Below are 17,952 nucleotides of genomic sequence, written 5' to 3' on the forward strand. Positions count from 1 at the left end.
CGTATGAACAGCATCACAACTTCATTTGAACCAGGCTCTGCTCCTGCGGGTCCACCACGGAGCTGGCATGAAAAGGAATTCTGTCCTAAAACTCAGGACCCTGCCTCTAAGCTGAAGCCAGGAGTTGGCCCCAAAGAACAGCCAACTCCGTTTGGGTTGCTACTTCCTTGGTTTCTGCCCTCACGGAGTACAGCCCCTTGGGAGGGACGGAGGGTGGAGAGGAAAACATCCCAGGCTGAGTGATCAGCATTTCCAAAGGCCCCAAGGCAGGAGAGAAAGGTGCCTCTGAGAACAAAAAAGTGACAGGTGGGGTATGACTAGAATACAAACGAGATGGACAACAGGGTACCTAAGAAGGAGCTGACAAGGAGACAAGGCTAGATTACATAAGACCTTTTTTGGAGGGGAGGGAGATCAAAAGTCTGTGCAGAGAACAGGAAGGTACGGAATGGCCTTTAGGAAGGGGACAATCAAACCTTGGGCTCTGAAAAGACCAAATGTCAGGACAGAGGAAACACTAGAGGTGGACCAAAGTACAAACGGGAGAACCCAGTGTGGCTGCGAGTGTAAATTCAGGCATGCGCAGATGGAGACTTGGCCCAGGTAGTAGGAAGATGGTGGAGGTGATGGATTCTAATGAAACTTTGGAGGTTTTGAGAAGTGGAGATACTCCTAGGGTGACTACCAGATTTGTTTTATGGTTCTGAGTGTTCTAGAATATGGGTCCTAGGCAGGAGACTACTTTTGCAGAAGGAAATGCCAAATTTGATTTTGAATGTGTTGAATTCAAGATACCCAGGAAGCATTGCAAAAGAGGGGCTGAAGAAGCAAGTGGAGGTACCACTCCCAGCCAAGCCCCACCTCTCCTCACTGGGGTTCACACAGTGAGCTTCAATAACCTGCAAGGGGGATGCTGTGACTTTGTGGTAAGACCTCTTCAATAACATAGGTCTGAAAAGCCCTTTATTTCTACCCCAGCCATTTTTGTGTCTTGGCAGTGATTCTGCCACACCCCTCAGAACCCCAAAACGGAGTTACTCCCAAATGCAAACAACTGTGAGCAGCTCTGGATAGGCAGGAGGTTCAGTTACCTGACCTCTGGAGTGACAGGAGGCCCAGAACAGACCCTGCAGATGCTACAGGTCACTTTCACACCCCTATCAAATATCCTGACCCAACAAGCATCCTGACCCAGCTCTGATCATGGGCCAGGGTCAACCTCAAGGATGCTCACTCACTGGACAGATTGTCTGAAGCTCTAAAAAGGAGTGGAAGCAGAAAACCAGGCCCACACCTGAATATCTGATGAGCCCATTTTTCCCCTTCCACCCCCATCTCCCCAATGCTTAGTTACCACTGTAAGCAGGTCACAGTGACATAATGCTCGCACAATCCCCAAGGTTTGTGGCCAGGGAGAGAGGGTAGAACAAACAGGTATCTGTAACAACCCTGACTGGCATCAACCACAGTCAGGGCTAGAGACACACACACACACATAGAGAGAGGGAGAGAGAAGAGAGGAGAGAGAGAGTGAGAGTGAGAGTGAGAGCGTGAGTGAGGAAAGACCCAAATGCCCTGGAGTCTCTGGCACAGCAGAGTTCAGCAGAGATTGTGTGGCCATCTGGGGGTGCGGGCAACAAGCCAGCCACAGCCAACAAGCAACCCCCAAGCACCTACCAGCCTCACCATGGCTACTCTGGGCATTCAACACTCTCAATTCAGTGGAAAAAAGCAAGGTGAGAAAGGAGAGGGTTGCTACTTGTAAAAACACAAAGGGTGAGCAAGGTAGAGAAACTAAAGGGGTGAGACACTCAGAATGAAGGACAGAGATAAAAATTTGGCTCAACACTTCCCCTGAGCAGACCAAGAGATTTCAGCATGCATCAAGTTGTCTGATGACAACAACCCAGATCCTGCTGGTAAAAAGAAAACTAGCAGTTTCAGCCAGAAAGGAAAAACATTTTTAAGTTACAATGAAAGAGCCAGACTGTCGTACTTCCACATACATCCTGCGGCTTCCTCATCTAAACCCACCGCAGCAGCAGATCTGAAAAGCAACCTGTATTCAAAACAGTGTCATCTTTCAGAAGGCAAGTGAGGCTCTGGAGTTCCACTTCAATGGAAGGTTTGTCAAGCAGTGTGGGAAACCCAGGACAGCTGGGAGCTCACCTGCCTGCTGCTCACAAGTGAAATTCAAGGTCGACCTTGCAAAGAGCCCAGTGCCACCTTTTTGGGCTTTATCTTTCTGATGAGAGATTAAATACTCACTTAAAATTTAAATGGACTTTTAAAAAGTCACTACTTTGATCCTTTAGTGGACTACAAGGTTTTAAAGTTGTAAAACCATTAAGATCTCTATCCCAAAGATAAAGATCTAGGCCCTATATTCAAGGACTGAGTTAACTGGGACTCTGTCCTGGACACTTAATAGTCTGAGTTAAAATTCTAGGGGAAGTTACTGGGAAAGGTTCCACTGAGAGTTAGCCTGGAAAGGGGTAAGGGGGAGGTGCTGGGGCACACAGCAGAGGGTGGTAGAAGCACCTAGGAGACAGATCCACCTCTGAACAGGTATGGTATGCCAAGTACTGTGCTTCTGGAGACACACATTTAGAGAGAAGTCCATTGCTGGGATACTTACGGACTGTATCATTACTGGAATCCCACGCCTCCACAAGCAAAGTGTAGGACCTCTGCAACAGATAAACAGCAGCTTAGTATTCAGAACGAGAGGCCCGCTCTCCAATGTCATACTTTCTTGGCTTCCCCCCATCCACACCCCGGTGAAACCATAAAGTCAAGATGAAAAGTGTATTTGCTGTCAAATGAAGGTCTTAGGTATCTGAATCCAGGCCAAGTGCCTTCTCCCCCTGCCCCCACCCCTGCTTGACTCCTTCTGCTTGGAGGGATCCATTGTGGTCATCAAAGTTGCGATGGCAAAAGTCATGTCCCTATATGTGAACACTCAGCATATAGTTTTTCAAAACTTTCCAGACCCGAAGTCCAGTGCATGAGAAACACAAAGAATTTATTCTAAGTTGACCTAAGCAGGTATCTGTATGTGTGGGGGGGTGGGTGGGGGATGGGGGGTGGAGGGGGTCTCTCTTCTAGAGAGGAGAGCCGGGTATTGCTAAGGTTACACTTTGGGCCCTGGTGGAGCTGTCTCCAGGGAGGCCCCCTTTTCCTTTTCAGTACCCCTTTGAAAGCCCTGTCTGTGTGAGACCATCTCTGCTCCCACAAGTATCAGGTGACTCTAGGAAGCAGGAGGGGGTAGGTGCAAAGGGACTCCTAAGACAAAGGCAGCAACCTAACTTGGGGGTGCCTGGGGGGAAGACTCCAGGGATGAAAATACAAAAGGGAGAAATTACAACCCCCACGGGTTGTATTTATTGATGAACTTATCTGTCAATAAGATCTAACATTCCAGGAATAATCAGAGTCCACTAACTAAACAAATTCCCTGGACACTGGCCAGATGCCAGCTATTATACTGAAGGCACCTTTTATCTTCCAGACTTATCTCAGAATTCCACCTCCCCCCATAAAATCCAAGCCATTAGCAAATTCCCGCTTTTACTCAAATCTTCATTTGTAATTTAGAATGAGCTCAGTCTCCCCAAACACCGGGATTTTAGTAATTCGTCTGCAGTCTTTGCATTGGGGAAATATATGGGGGGTGGGGGGCTAGAGGGAAGAGGCACATGAACCCTTTTATGTAGTCCCGTGTTACCACTGTCAAATATAACACATGGAAAATAGTGGCACCTATTGCTTCAGTAATGTCATATTGCCAAAAACATGCTGTCTGTCACCAAGAGAGGAGAAGGCACCTACAAGGTGGAGGCAAAACTGAACTTTTTTTAAAACCCCATTCATAACTCAAGGCAAGCTCACTGCCCCTTACAGCGACACAGCAGGTCATCTCTGAATATAAAAATATCTTGTGATAGATCCTGCCTTGGAATTCAGCCGAAATATGCTTCATACTCAAAGCAGAGTAGGATTCCATTTCGTTCACTGATAACTGTGGGAAAATACTCAGAAAAGCAAGCAAAAGCAGGCAAGCCGGGGCACGTACCCAGCCCTCTCCAGGTAGTAGCCAACAGGTCCACATTCATTGTTGTCATAGTTAATATTTTATTAGTGAAAGTTATACCTTATTTACAGCCTGAGTTTCCTATGTCTTCCTACAAATTACAGGACTCTTCCCTGGGAGCAGCAAGAAATTATATTTCTCTCCTGATTGGAGGCAAGAGTCAAGTCAGAATGAGGCCAGATGTGGGGCTGATTCTGTATAATTAAGCCCTTCATTTGCTGGTTACGTTGAGACCCACGTTCTTTAACATATTGGTGTAATTAATCCTCTGATTAAATGCATTGATACCCCCAGTTTTGACAGTCTTGCACAAGCTCTAAACACATAATACCCACAAACCCCACAGAAAGGGAAGATGTCCCGGGACTGAGCTGGCATGGCAGTATTAACACCACTTAATGTTTCAGGAAGAAGGCATCCTTTGGTCTTGCGCAAAAACTTGGAAGACCAAGCCGTCTACCAGGCTCATCTGCACTAAGAACTGGGAAGGCCTCAGAAGGTTGCTAACCAACATTGCCCCACCTTGAGAGACGAGGCTGGCACCCAGATCTCAGGATCTTGGATGTGGATTTCCACCAATGTCCTCTCAGAGGTACAGAGAGAGGCTAAGGGCAGGGGGCTACACTGTAAGCAGCAAAGCCTGGCCCAATAAAAATCAAAAGCCCTGGACCTCCTCTCTCCCTTACTTCAGAGATGGGATTATAGCTCCGGGACTCACCTCCTGAGGCAGCAGGATTCCTCCACCCAGCCTTCAGAGAAAAGGATTCCCTCCAAGGCTCCTATTAGGAGGCACTCTTACTCCCACTCCATCCCCACAATATAGATCAACAATCAAGATAATTTGGCAATGATTATTAGTTGCTAGGGAACTTTAAATTTTTCCCAGGCCCACGCTTGACCTCTGTATATCCCAGAATCTACATCTAGACTCCAAGATCCAGACCATGCATACCTTATGCCATCAAAGTGGAGTACCAGGCTCAAAATCATCAATCTGCTGTGACCATATCACACCCAATTAATCATTGCAGATTCTGACACTCCCCTCACCCTGAGGGCTTGGAAAGGGGTATGAGACAAGATGAGGGGGCAAGTGTTTCAATTTAACATTCATTCAAAATGAGAACCCCCCCCCCACACACACACACAAATCCAGAAATTGCAAATGCCTGCATTTTTTTTTTTTATTCCAAACTATAAAAACAAGACTGACAAGAGTCACCTGGCTTTACCTTTTTTTTCTGAAAATTTTCCAGAACCACAGCCCAGGGGCAAAGCAGGAAGGATGAGTAGCTAATAGATCTGGAGTCTGGGTTTGCAGTGAATCACTTCTGGACCTTCCCACCAGGGAAATCTGACAACACAGGGGTTGGTTCTGTTCTGCTGGAGCTAAGAGGAGCTGCTGGTGTTCACAAAGATCCTTGGGAGGCATTCTGTGAAATTTCATCTAGAAGGAGGTCCTGACATCTAGACCCCAAGGCATCCCAGGACCCTCAAGCACCTCCTCCTGCCTATGGCACTTGGGCTGCAGGAGGACTGTGTTCTGTACCCACCCCACTCCATGGTGGTTACCTTGGCACCGGGCACAGTGGTAAGCACTTAATTGCCACATTAAGAAGGGGGATGTAAGAAACAAAGGTAATTGTGTTGGCAACTGGGAGCTTCCTTTTCCTGGCAACAGTGGCAGCCAAACCAAGTCCTGAGAAGCGGCTGCCTCCATTCTTGCCAGGCTGACGGACACAAACAAACCGCCATCCAAACGGCACGCGAGCGGCGTCCAAAACCCCAGGCCGCTGCTGCAGGCCAGGCGAGGAGCGCACACCCTGGGAATGCCCCATGTGCCCACGAGGCCATTGTATGGAGCCAGTCAGCCCAGGGTTTGTCTGAGGCCCTGTACTCTGCTGACTCAACTGTTGCTTCCTGTTGCTGGCCCGGTATTAGCATTATTTTTGGAGAGGCCTCATTATTCTCTGTAATCCTCATTTCAGTCAATTCGGCCACACTATTGTCCTGCCTGTGTCTGGGTGGCCAGAATATAAAATATTCCAGTCACAAAACATATTAAACCAACAAAAAAAAAAGGCTTCAGAAGTTTCATGTGCGGGCACTTGCACAGAGTATTCACTTATGGTAGAGATCTGGCAAGGTAAGGCCTGAGAAACGGGACAACTACCCCAAAGCATCCAAGCTAGGAAGACTTCAGTCATAGAAAGCAATTTAGTCAGCAGGGCTTGACATTTCAATAGAGTCCGATCTGGTTACAAAGGGTGATTTTCTCATGAAAGCCCACCTCAAAGACTCACCAAGTGGGCCCCAAAGCTCATATCCAGATTTGAGACTCAATGAGATGCCCCCACCCCTTTCCCATCATTACCCTTACCTGTTTGAAAAGCATCCCACTGATAATTAAATGCACCAGTTACAAAAGGGTGGCAAGGTTAATAGATAGAATACCGAGAAGCTAGCCAAGCACAACGGTCCAGTTCACACAGAGCAAGCCTGAACAAGAAGCCTTTCTACTTATTTACCAAAAGAGCATAAAAACTAGGCCTAGCTGGTGGAGGGCTCTGAATGTTTGACTATTTACATACCACTTTTAACCACTGGGAGCCACACTGTGGCATTCCTTCCACGAGCATGCACTGCACTAGTGACAAATATCACCGGTACCAGAAAAACAAGGGCCATGGGGCAGGGCTGTCCACACAGTGGTCAGAAGCCAGCAAGGAACTCACCACACAGTCCCAAGGAAAAGGTGGACCACTTCTGAGCCAGACCCTCTCCCACCTCTACTACCATTCTAGAAAAGATAAGAATCATCACTTCCCAAGCATCCTAAAACTGTTATACTTGGTGGGGGGTGCGGGGAGATGTAGGACAAGGTCTCTAGAAGTTTATCAAGGTGGAATTCTCAAGAATATCTGACGTTACGGATTTATCATGCTAACTGCATCACATCCAGGGATTATGCATTCTTACATTGTAATCTTGAAAGCCTGACAATGAAACCAAGTTCTGGGCCTTCTGCAATGGGTCAATGGCTACTGTGAATCCAGCCAAGACCTCTGTTTGCATTTCTGTTTTCAGATCAGGAACATGAGGACTCCTGCTGCTTGGCTTCCTCTTTTCATGAATAACATTTTTCCTCCACACTAAATTTTCCATATACTTTCCACCCAAAAGGTCCCTTACTGTTTCTTGCTGTAAAGATTTTAAGAAGGATTCAAATCCATGGTTTTCCAGGAAACTAAGTGCCTCTAAGGGAGGCTGCTGCCTCTGCCTCTTACCCATCCAATTCCTCCAACAGCCTCCATGCCAAAAGCTTCCCATTCTCTAAATGTTTGAAGTCTCTGTAGAATTATGGGTGTGGAGTTGGTGGGTTGCAAACTCATGTAAGTACTGGAAGTTTGATAAGTTGCTAAGAAACAAGACAACAAGAAGGAAGACAACACGAAGGTGACACCTGGAATATTAGAAATCAAGTACCCTGAATAGGGATTTCATCTGGGGAGCAGCCATTCTGCTGACAGAGCAATCAATACAAGCCCAGCTCTACACTCCAAGTCCCGTTTCAAAGCAGATGTGTCACTTCATTGCTTTAGTTTGAGATAGTGTCTTAGGACAAAGGATATTTCTTCTACACACTGTAAGCCCCTTGCTCTGAGCACATATGCTTTTGCTATTTGTTTGAGTGCATGCTGATCACATGGCTTGCACGTAGTGGCTGCATAAGAGAATAAGCTCCAACGAGAAGTCTATCCCTCTGCCTTCCACGTGTCCACACACCTGCAGAGGCTCAGAGACCAGGAAACAAGCAGGTGGAGGCAAGGACTTCTGATTCACATTCTATGATAAGCCTATGAGTATCTAAACTCCTGGTCTTAAGTGTGAAAGGGCCAAAGTGATCACACCCCTGGTATGCAAAAATCACATTTCACTGGACTTGTCATAAAAAAGTAAATTGATCAGGAAACCTATAAGTGTCAAAAGGATTTAGATAGGAGGCTGAGACACTAGATATCTCAAGTGTTTCCCCCTTTCCAGATCCAGATCAGCAATACATCACTATAGCTAACCAGGGCTCTAGCATTCTTAAAGCTTTTGGGGCCAGGTAGTGCTAATTCCAAATATATTTTTAATAAATAAGCACTACTAGAATTTAGCACTACATTTTGGAAGGTGCAAGTTAACCATTTTAGTAACTTACAAATAATGATTCCCAAATCATTTTCAATTGTGTCCAATTTCCTCTCACTATATATGTTCTTATCATGGGATTCCCCACTGGAGGATCGTATATCAGGCTAGTTGCTTCAAGCCAGTGTCTCTCAGAGTTGCATGGATATGGGGATTAGATGAACACTACTCCAACAAAGGGGCTGGGGTAGTAGAAACCAAGTAGGTGATAATCAGACATTATTCAGCAGCAGGCCCACCTCTACAGAGCTTTTCATATGGATTGTTTCATATCTGACCCAATCATTTCCTCCTCTTCCTCTCCAGAACATGGAAAGTTGTTTGAATGGGGTCCTAATTCCAAACAAAAGACAGGAATTACAAGACCTTCTACACTGACCTTTTACCACGCCCCCCCCCCCAAACTATAGATCTACCATCAGCAAATTTGGGAGGGCCCTTGCAAAAACAAATGGTAACTGTGGCCAAGCCTTGGTGGTTTAAGTGGCTGAACTCCACAAACTGATTACATGTTTTTTTTTTTTTTAAACCATATATCCCCCTTGTTACATCTTGAATTCTGAATCAATTTCAGTTATTACCTATTCAAGGAAATCAGTTTTAAATAGGCATACTATTAACAGTTAATCGGCCAACTGAATGAAGTCGCACTCTCTACTTCAATACCTACTCAGCTACCTAAGTACTTTCACTTCAGTTTACACTCATCCTGGAACCATTCTTGAAAGTTTCAGACTGTGGGGTTTCTCTAACCACATTCGGGAAAATAAACTAAAACAATACACCTAAACTACAATTTCTCTCAGGAAGTCAAGCTTATGTTTCACAGGAGGCCTTTTTGGGGTGGCAGGGTGGAGACGTGTTTATGAGTGATACACGCATTTGGCCCAACTTCAAAAGAACCACACTCAGTGTAGCCCCGGCCGTCTCCCCATTCTAGAAAAGCTGAGAGTATTTCATGGTCGGTGACCCGTGGGGCTTGAAACCACAGTAGAGCACCAGCAAATCAATCGTCTCCCTGCCCTCACTCGCTGCTGCTGCTTCCGCTGGGTCCCCATCCAAGACTCTCTGCCAAGTGTCAAAAGGGGACACACCTTCTAGGTCACTTTTCCCAAGTCAGCCCGGAGAGCAAGGCTCCTGGTTTTCAACCAAGCAATCTTCTGACCCTCCTCTCCAAAATGAACCTCAGCCAGGCCTGCAGCTTTTCCACATCACTAATCAGATTCCTTTTATGGTCTTGTGAAAAGCTAGGGGCTCTGGAGGGATTCTCCAGAGGGTGGAATCACCTGCAGGCCCCTTTCCCTTAAACTCCAAACACCTGTTCAAGGACAGTCAGTGTGCACTGTCAATTTAGGCCCAGATTACAAAGTGGCTGCCTTCTTTAGCTTAAAGTTCTCCCTAATAGGGGATTAACAAACAAGATAAACATTCTGAAAAACGAAATCCCACAACAGAAGCAGCTCTCCGTTTGCAGAAAACTCCATCTATCACAAGTTTTTATAAGCTCCCTTTAATGGCAGGTTTCTGATAACTGATTATCTCACCCACAGCAGAAGGCACTGTTTATAATGCCAGTCCCCAAAAACGTGGGCGCCAAGGTTCACACACACACACACACACACACCCGGAGGTGGACACGCTCCACTCCCCTTCCAGTCTTGAATCACAGCCCCAGCCCACGGGTAGGAGGCAGCAGAGTGTACCCCATCAGAGCACGTGGCAGAGAATCCCTCCTCCCAACCCCCAGGCACCTCTCTCCCCCTCTCGCTACCCACCCTCCCGACACAGACTGGGCCAAGTTCCAGCCTTGGCAAGGAGTCCTGCGTCCTGGACAGGAGCGGGGCAGAGGGCACCAACATTTTCCCCTTTCCTCCCGTTCTGCAATCGGCTCTCATCTTCCTCCTATCCATTTCGGGATGTTGCAAGGGCTTCCCCGCAGGGGTTCCGCAGTGGGGGGATGTTGGGGGGGGTTCAAGTACTCGCATCCTCACTGACTGCTCTAGCGGACTGTCCCTTCCAGGCCTTGGCACACCCCTAAAAGGCTAGCGGGGACCGTGGGTCAGCCGGACGAGGGCGCACCCCCGCCCTTCCCGGGAAGTTTGCAAACACAGCTGTTCCAGGGTCCGGGAACCGCTGGAAGTGAGGCCACAAGGGCCACAAGGCGCGGGGGCGAGGGCAGGAAGGGGCCGGCAGGGGGCGGAGGCTCCCGGGGCCTAACAACTCTGGCGAAGTCCCGGAGACCCCCCTCCAGCGGCCACCCTCGGGCCAGGCCGGAGCGCGCCCCCACACGCACCAAAATCTCTAGGGAGCAGCGGGAAACCGACTCCCCCACACCCTCCAGGAAGGACACACCCGCCTCCCCGCCTCTCACGGGAAAGGGGAGGGTGCCAATTTGGAACGCGTTCGAAGGCCAGAACTGCACCGAGTCCCCTTTCATTGCGCATCAGGTTTACTCGGTTAGGCTGAGAGATTTTTGATAATGACCTCCTGGCTCGGGTGAGCTACTCTAGGGCCTTCAAGGTGCAAGTTTCAATAACAGGCCTTCCTCGGAACTTTGCTCCACAGTGCCCTCGGAGGTCCCCCACTTTCGTGCGCATGGCAAAGAGCAGCAGAGATACACCCTGCTGGGGTCTAACCACTCCATTTCAGCTCCCAGCGCCCCTACCCCAAACACTTCCCGGGGGAGCGCCAAGTTGCGAGTCTTTAAACCCCGCTCGCAAGGGAGGTCTGGCCCGAGCGCCCGTCCGTGCCGGGCCCCCCTCGCCGGGTCCGTCACTCACCGGCCAGGCGAAACTGAAAGGCAGCACGATGCGGTTGCGTTCGTTGCCGCGACTGGCCTTGAGGTTGAAGGTGTTGCCCCCGATGACAGGAGTAGACCCCGAGCCGAAGCTGCAGGGCCCCCCGGCGGTGACGCGGGACTGGTACTCCTTGAGGCACACTTTGAAGTACGTGTCACACTCGTCGCGGGCGCACTTGCGGTCCCCGGGGTTTCGGGTGCCGCCGCAGCAGTTCCCGTTCTGCAGCTCCCCATTCACGTTCTGCATGGACAAGATCTCCAACTCGAACTGGCCGGAGGCCCCGCACACCTGCCAGGGAGGGTGGGAGGTCAGCACGCGAGAAACTTGTTTGCTTCGAGGGTGGACGTGGCGACTCCCGCCCGCCCGCCCCGACGAGCCCGCGGCGCCAAGTGAAAACAATTGCGCAAAACTGGGTGGAAGGACTCAAAAAACGTGATTCCCCGGCGTAAAACGCACTAGTGCGGGAGCAATCCGGCCACGGCCCCGGGGGTGGGGTGGGGTGGGGTGAGGCGGGGGCGCACAGGAGCGGGCGCACGTCCCCCGCTGCCCAGCCTGGAGAGTAAACTTAGGAGGCCCGGGGCTCCGCGAGCCCAGGTGCAGCCCTCCGGGGAGCGGGGCCCGCCGAGGAGCCCGGGCACCCGAGGGCTTCCGCGCCCGCGCGCTGCGCCCCAGAGCCGGCGTCCAGGGCGCCGCGAGGGAAAGGAGAGGGCGGACCGCGAGGGAGGCCCGGCGGGCTCCTACCTTGGCTCGCAGGGCGCAGAGCAGGGCGAGCAGGAGGCTCAGGGGGCGCCCGGGCCGGCCGCGCGTCCGTGGGGACCGCATCGCTGCGCCGCGCGCCGCGGGCACTCGGGACGCCGCCGCCGCTGGAGCTCGCGCTGGTGCTCGCGCTGGTGCCGCCGCCGGTGCTGCCGTCGCCGCTGCCCCTGCGGCCGCCGCGTCCCGGCTCTGATATACTCCGCCGATTGGAGCATGCACGACTGGAAAACAACACCACTTTTCAAAAGCCCTTTCAAGGGCGGCCCGTTCCAGAAGGCAAAGGGCCCGGCCTCCTTTTATTATTCTGATCGCTTCTTTGAGGCGCTCCCCCTCCTTTTCCACCTCCCGGCTTTCTCTCCTGCTCTCGCGCTCCCCTTCTTTTATTATTATGATTATGTGCAGCCTTTTATTTCCTTTCAGATCAGCTGCATAGAAAGGAGGGAGGGAGGGGAGAAAATAAAAAAAAAAAAGCCCCTAGCCCAGCTCGCGGGCCGGCCGCAGGTAACACAATGACGCGCGCCCGCTCGGCTCTCGGAGAGGGACTCGCAGAGCCCGTCTGGGCGCCGCCGCGCGAGCTGGCCACCTCTACCCAGCGCGCAGAGCGGGCGCATGCGCGCTCATTAATATTCATGAGGGGCGTGCCCTCGACGGACACGCCCCTCCCCTCCTGGGCGATGGGGAGGGGGAGTCCCGGCCGGCTGGAACTTGGAACGGGCTGGGGGGCTCTGGGGTCCGCCTGCCGTCTGTGGCGTCGGAGGGCCCAGCTTAGCCCCTCGCCCCTCAGAGCTCCGGGCCAGGCGGGATGGGCGGGAGCGTGCGCGAGGACTTTGGGAAGGTCCGTTGCTCAGAGACGCACCGGGCCATGTGCAAGCCCAGGGGTTAGGGGGCGCCGACCGCCCCCCTCGGGCGCTTCGGGCCTGGGGCCTGTGCCCACCCGTCGGGGCCCCAGGTGTGGGCGCCGCGGCGCTGCCTGCGCGGCCGGAGCCTGGCAGCTTCCGCCTTCCGAGCCGCCTGCGTCAGCTGCGGCTTTCGCCCCCAGGAGGAGGGCCTGCCCCCCGGGAGCCCGGCCCGCGCCCCGCGAGCGCGCGAGCCGCCCAGAGCGCGCCGCTGGCGGCGGTAGCGGCACAGGCGGCGGCGGCGAGGCTGGCGCGCGGGCCGTCGCCTGCTCGCCCGACGGAGGCGACCTGGGCAGGCGCTGCTGGGAACTTTGAAAAACTTTCCCGGAGCCAGGCTCGCCGCAGATTCGTGGGGAAGCCTGGGCCGCTCCACACCCTCCCCCCAAAGTCTGCGGAGCCTCGGAGGGTTCCAGCTTCCTTTCCAAACCCAGTCTGGGCAGAGGCGAGGGGAACCCGGGTGGGGGCGGGGCGGCCAGAGGCGCTCGCAGCCCTGCGCAACCTTTGGGCGGGGCGGGCGAAGATGCTGGTGGGCGCGGGCGCACTGGCTCGGGGTCCTGCGCGCCGAGACGCAGTGCCGGGATTGCACCTGTAGGCGGCCTCCGAGCAGCTCGCTGGGTGGTGAGAGAGGAAGCTGGAAGGTATGGCCTCGCAGCCATCGCCTGGCAGCAGGACTCAGCTTCTCTCGGGTGGCAGTGGAGACCTGTTTATTTCCCCACCTTGAGGGGAGTCGCCCAATTAACAGCGACACTTCTGGTCAAAACCAAAGTCAGGGGCCTCCCTGGTGGCGCAGGGAGTTAAGCACCGCACTCTGAAGCAAGCTGCAGCCCCTTGCACCTTGAGTTCTATCCCAGGCCCACCAGGGAGCAACCCACATGGCGCAGCAGACCTCTCCTGGCTCGCCCGCTGCTCCCCTCAGCAGTGTATTTCCAGTCAGTTTGCCTGTTCTGTTCCCCACTCTGTCTCTGGTGAATCCTCTTACCCCCCTGCATCTCTGGCCTGTGCCCCAGCTCTTGTATGCATAAAATAAAATCTTTAAAAAAACAAACCAAAGTCAAAGGAAACTTGCAGGCTGGCTGAAACCTCTGTCTTGGTCACCCAGCAAATCTGTTGCTGCGTTTAAAGTAACTTGAGAGAATAAACTGATTTCCACTGAAGGATGGACAAAGTTTTGACCCTTCTATTGGGTATTCCTGTGGAAACGTTGAGAGTCCAGTTTGTGGCTCCCGCCCTTCGGAGCTCCAGAGCAGATAGGCTGCCACGGTTCAAGGGAAAATAGTTTCCAACATGCTGTTACAAGAGCATGAAAAGGCAAGCAATTTGTGGTTATTTACTGCATCTACTAGAAGTCTCAATAATGGACAATGTTTTCGATCCTAGATCTCATGCTGGGGAATAAGGCAGTTAACCGACCTCTTACATTGGTTTAAAGTCACCAAAGATGATTTAGGAACCTTGACATTTTAACAACCCCATAAATGTTCCTAAGAAAGCCACCTTCTTAAGTGGTAAGGAGTATGTGCCATCTTCATGATCATTGGTAAGAGAATTAACTCGTATTTTAAAAGGGGCATATCCAAGAACAGAACAAGTTTGCAGCTGCAACCTGAGCGTTTTGGCTAATGTTCCTTCATCCCCGCTCCCTCTAATTATTCTCAATACAAGCATGTAGTTAACAGTAATCCCATGTAGGCTTTTCTCACCATACAAAATCTTTCCTCCACCGCTGATTCACTACCTTCTCACCACTATCCCCAAATTCCCCCAAATTGGGGTGCTAAATAGGGCTTTAAAAGTGAAAAGCTGGTATTGGAGAAAAGCACAATTCATGAAGACTGTATGCTCATTAGAGTTCCCCATGTTTGAATGTTTCAATTCTGAATTCTGAGACTTGTCCTTCCCCCACCCCCCACATCCCTTAGGAAGGAGGCTATGGAACTAGGCCTTTTTAGTTAAGAGTTTAGCTCCAAGGCCTCCCTGGTGGCTCAAGGGGTTAAGACTCAACCCATGAGGCTGTTTGCAGCCACTGCAGCATGAGTTCCATCCCTGGCCAGGGAGCAACCTGCATGGCACTGCAGACCTCTCCTGTCTGGCCTGCTGCTCCCCTCAGCAGTGTATTTCAGTCAATCTGCCTGTTCTGTTCCCCACTCTGTCTCTGGTGAATCCTCTCACCCCCACACCTCTGGCCTGTACCCCAGTTCTTGTATGCATAAATAATCTTTTTTTTTTTTAAAAAAAAAAAAAAGAGTTTAGGTCCAGTTCCCTAACTTAATCTGAGAGGACTACCTGAGATGACAGCTGCCGGTGTGTGTGGGGATGATGGGGGAGAGGGAAGTGATCTGGGCTCTCTGTGAGCCTGAGTCCACTTGGGGCCACAATTGAGTGTATTGCCCATTCCACTAATAAGAAAGAGCTTAAAACTACCTAGTGCACCCCAATAGTGACGTCAAATCACTAATATAGTATTTTCCTGCCAAATAATACAGTGTCCCTCACATTCACTCTTCCCTGAGTTTGGGAACCCACTATTAGTCATGGACTAGTAGGGGTTCTTCTGAAAAGCTTCAGTTTGTACTCTTCCAGTGAATTGATACTCCCCAAAGCTCGCCACATTTACTGCAATAGATGTTGGATGGAAGATTTGTCCTCTACTTCCTGACTTCCAGAGCTCACCTTCCCTCCCTGGAGAATAGGAACTACTGCAGAAAGATTCAAATATATGGATTCCACTTTGGCCACGTCTTAAATTTTCTTTAGGTTTATCCTATAGGGAGTGAACATTCCAGGAAAACTTTCCTGTGAAAAATGCCTCCGTTAGCCTTCACAGCTACACCTGTGAGAATAGGCGAGGCTTGTGGTCAGTTATTGTTTGAACTGTCTGTGTGCTCAAATCACATCCATCCTTGGGTATCGTTCCTTGTGATTTTAAAAAGATCATGCTTCATTTTTTTTTTAAGATTTATTTATTTATGTATACAAGAGCTGGGGTACAGGCCAGAGATGCGGGGGATGAGAGGATCCTCCAGAGACAGAGTGGGGAACAGAACAGGCAGACTGACTGAAATACACTGCTGAGGGGAGCAGCAGGTGAGTCGGGAGAGGTCTGCGGCGCCATGTGGGATGCTCCCTGGCTGGCCCGGGACCGCACTCATGTTGCAGAGGCTGCGGATTGCTTCATAGTGCACCAGGGAGGCCCATCATGCTTCATTTTTCCTTTTTCACAAAACTTGCTTTATTTTTACTGAGTCATCAACAAACAGTAATCCTGAACCCCTAAAAGGCTTACTAAGAGATGTTCAAGCTGTTATAACTGCATTTATAACTGAAAGCTCTGATTAATCAGCACTAATAAAAATCAGCAAGTCAATATTTATTGAGAACTGTTACATTCAGCATCAGGGATGATCTAAAAAAAATATACATGCTGATGAAAGAAGCAAGACATACAAGACTAAATACTGCACGAGTCCGTTTAGTTCATGAAGTTATAGGGCAGGAAAAACTAACCTATGGTTAAAAAATATCAAGAGACATCGAGGCTGCCGTCAGCCTTGGTATCGCCTATTGCTAGAGTCCTCAAGTCCTCAATTATCGCTGACCTTATTCACTGACTATGGCCCTCGTGGTTTAGTGAGTCACCCGGTTGGTGACGTGATAAAATTTTTGGGTTCCTAGATGCTTCTGATGGGAGTGGTCCCCAAACCCCGAGAAAGCGGTCTAGATGTTTGTCTGACCTGGAATAAAACGCTCTGTGTGTAACGCAGTGACTTACTAAGACATTTAGGAAAATAAAACGACCTCTTCGAAACTGTAAAGAAAAAAAAGGTATCAAAATGTAAACAGTATACACAGTCTGCAGGGCAAAAACTGGCATTTTCCTCATTGCCGCTTAAGCAGCCGACCGGTTAGAAAAACATGGTGGGTTTACTTGCCTGCGCCAAAAGCTGCTGCCTGCGGACAGTCCCTCCCTCGGCGCCAGGCAGGTTGACTGATCCAATCAGGACCCTAGAATTGGATACAAGGACGCGCAGGAGCGATCTCTGCATTGAGACACTGATCCCCAGCCTAGACGCCTTGTGCTCTGTACCTGACTGCAGAAAGGAGAAAGAAGAAGCAGCCTTAGTAACTGACCTCCAAGGAGAAACTGAAGATTTTTGCAGGGGCTGGGAGGCTGGGCCTGCCTCCGGCCTTGCAGCGGCTGTCACAGGCACCCCGCGCCTGGTGTCTTGGAGAAGTATTTGTCTGCTAGAGCGGCACCAGTCTTCCTGTGCTGCTGCCTTTACTGTCTGTTCCAGTGTCAGGTGCTGGTGCTGTTCAGACTGTTGCTGCAGGCTGCTATGGATTCCTGTCTCAGCGGCCCTGCCTGTAGGCACCTCTGGTTGCCACGTGTACCAGGGTCTTGTTGGCAGGACAGCGCCATCTTGGAGGAGCAGCCTTTTGTTTGGGACTTCTGGACACTGTGGACTCTATCAAGGGTGAGCTAGACAGCCACTCGCAGTGGCCTTAGTAACTGTTTCCCCTGTTTGTTAAATCAACCCCATTATTGTTGTTCCCTAAGCCTGATAGCCCTGCTTCAAAAAGGATAATTGCTCGAGGAGATGGGAAGATAGAAATTGACTAAAATGGACTTGAAGCCTCTTCTGGGGGAGTTTAGAAATCATGGTCTATAGCTTGGTAGGAATGTAGGACACAGGTGTATACATTTGTCAAACTTCATTAAATGGTACACTTAATATTGGTGCATTTATTACATATTCAAAAGAGAAAAATGGAAATATTCAACTTGAGTTATCTTTATGAGCGCTGAAATATTCTGAGGGAGGTGAAATGGCACCTGCAACTGTGAAAAGCATACAAAATGAGCGGGGTAGATGGATGGATAAAGGATGACCGAATGAATAGATAAAAGCTAAAGCAAAGCAGTAAAGTATTAGGATGTAGGTGGTAGGTGTATTGGTGTTCATTGTAAAATTAAGATTTCTCTGTGTGTGATATTTTTCACTATAGCATGTTGGGAAACTGTCCTATCAGTTGTGTGCGGTGCCAGAAGCGTGGTGACAACCTCAGACTATTATGTTTAAGCACTACAGAGTAGAGACAATGTGTGTAAGGATGGTGATACTGTAGGTAGTTCTTTTTTGCCCATTCCTTTTCTCCTTAATTTCCCTTCTCTTTTTAATAAGAGAAAGATCCAGATATAAAGAGAATGTAAGAC

At 50.3% G+C, this 17,952-nt stretch overlaps 1 protein-coding gene across 1 annotated transcript in view; it reads right to left on the minus strand.

Annotated features, from left to right (window-relative positions):
* JAG1 (jagged canonical Notch ligand 1) overlaps positions 1 to 11,910 on the minus strand; it is a gene marked incomplete at both ends in the record, with an annotated part of 32,876 nt that extends 20,966 nt beyond the window's left edge. Inside the window, 3 exons of the mRNA XM_084248242.1 lie at positions 2,639 to 2,690; positions 11,071 to 11,376; positions 11,830 to 11,910. Coding sequence (XP_084104368.1) covers positions 2,639 to 2,690; positions 11,071 to 11,376; positions 11,830 to 11,910 — 439 coding nt within the window. The remainder of the gene's footprint in view (positions 1 to 2,638; positions 2,691 to 11,070; positions 11,377 to 11,829) is intronic.
* Between the last annotated feature and the right edge of the window lie 6,042 nt (positions 11,911 to 17,952).

The sequence above is a fragment of the Talpa europaea genome, assembly GCF_964194135.1.
Source record: "Talpa europaea genome assembly, chromosome: 11".
In the NCBI taxonomy this organism is placed as follows: domain Eukaryota; kingdom Metazoa; phylum Chordata; class Mammalia; order Eulipotyphla; family Talpidae; genus Talpa; species Talpa europaea.